This window comes from Capsicum annuum, unplaced genomic scaffold, assembly GCF_002878395.1.
Source record: "Capsicum annuum cultivar UCD-10X-F1 unplaced genomic scaffold, UCD10Xv1.1 ctg72769, whole genome shotgun sequence".
Classification (NCBI taxonomy): domain Eukaryota; kingdom Viridiplantae; phylum Streptophyta; class Magnoliopsida; order Solanales; family Solanaceae; genus Capsicum; species Capsicum annuum.
In genome coordinates this window covers 718-1,430 of record NW_025882721.1, presented here as the reverse complement: position 1 = coordinate 1,430, position 713 = coordinate 718, and the positions used below count along the sequence as shown (strand labels likewise).

Sequence of the window (713 nt, the reverse complement as noted above, 5' to 3'; positions counted from 1 at the left end):
CCCTCCGAAAAAAAAACCTCTATATAAAGACGTAACTTAGGGTAGACTATCATACCATCTGAACAAAGAAAAAAAGATGAATGAAGGCGGCGAGAATGATTTTTTGATATGGAAAAATGATGAAGTGTGGTCATTTTTGAACTCCGACAATAACCAACTAGTTGGGAGCGGTGTAGAATTTGTGGGTGAAAAGTTGCCAGATCCGAATAGGTCTAATACTTGTCAGGAACTGACAGCTGTTAAAGAGGTAGGCAAAGCGAGTCTTGGTGGTAAAAAAAGATGTCGATCCAATGAAAAGAAGGGCACTAATGAAAGTGGTGAACCAAAGTCTGGGGCGAATGGAGATGGAGGAAGAGAATTAGGTCATGAGCTGCACATAAGGATGGACAGAGAAAGAAGGAAGAGGATGCGAAACATGTTTGAGGAGCTTCAAACTTTGCTTCCTCATCTTCAACCTATGGTAATTTTCTCCCCTTCAATGACATACCTTTTTTTATTCAATATCCTATCGATCAAGTAAAAGAAACTAAAAAATTTATGATCATCTTAAGTTTTTTTCCCTTGTTTTTATTTTTATTGTCTTCCACAACCTTAATAAATAATTCTAATCAACTTGTCCGATAACTATTCGAAAAATGAACATGAAAAAAATCTTTAGATCAAATAGAAACTTGTAAAATGATTTAAAAATTTACTTTTTTACTTTGTTTGGT

At 34.9% G+C, this 713-nt stretch overlaps 1 protein-coding gene across 1 annotated transcript; it reads left to right on the top strand.

Annotated features, from left to right (window-relative positions):
• Positions 1-76: 76 nt before the first annotated feature.
• Positions 77-460, top strand: LOC124894286 (transcription factor bHLH95-like; the record flags this gene model as incomplete). The annotated part of the gene is made up of 1 exon (XM_047405010.1): positions 77-460. A coding segment is annotated over exon 1 (384 nt), but the record flags the coding sequence as incomplete, so codon positions are not given.
• Positions 461-713: the final 253 nt, after the last annotated feature.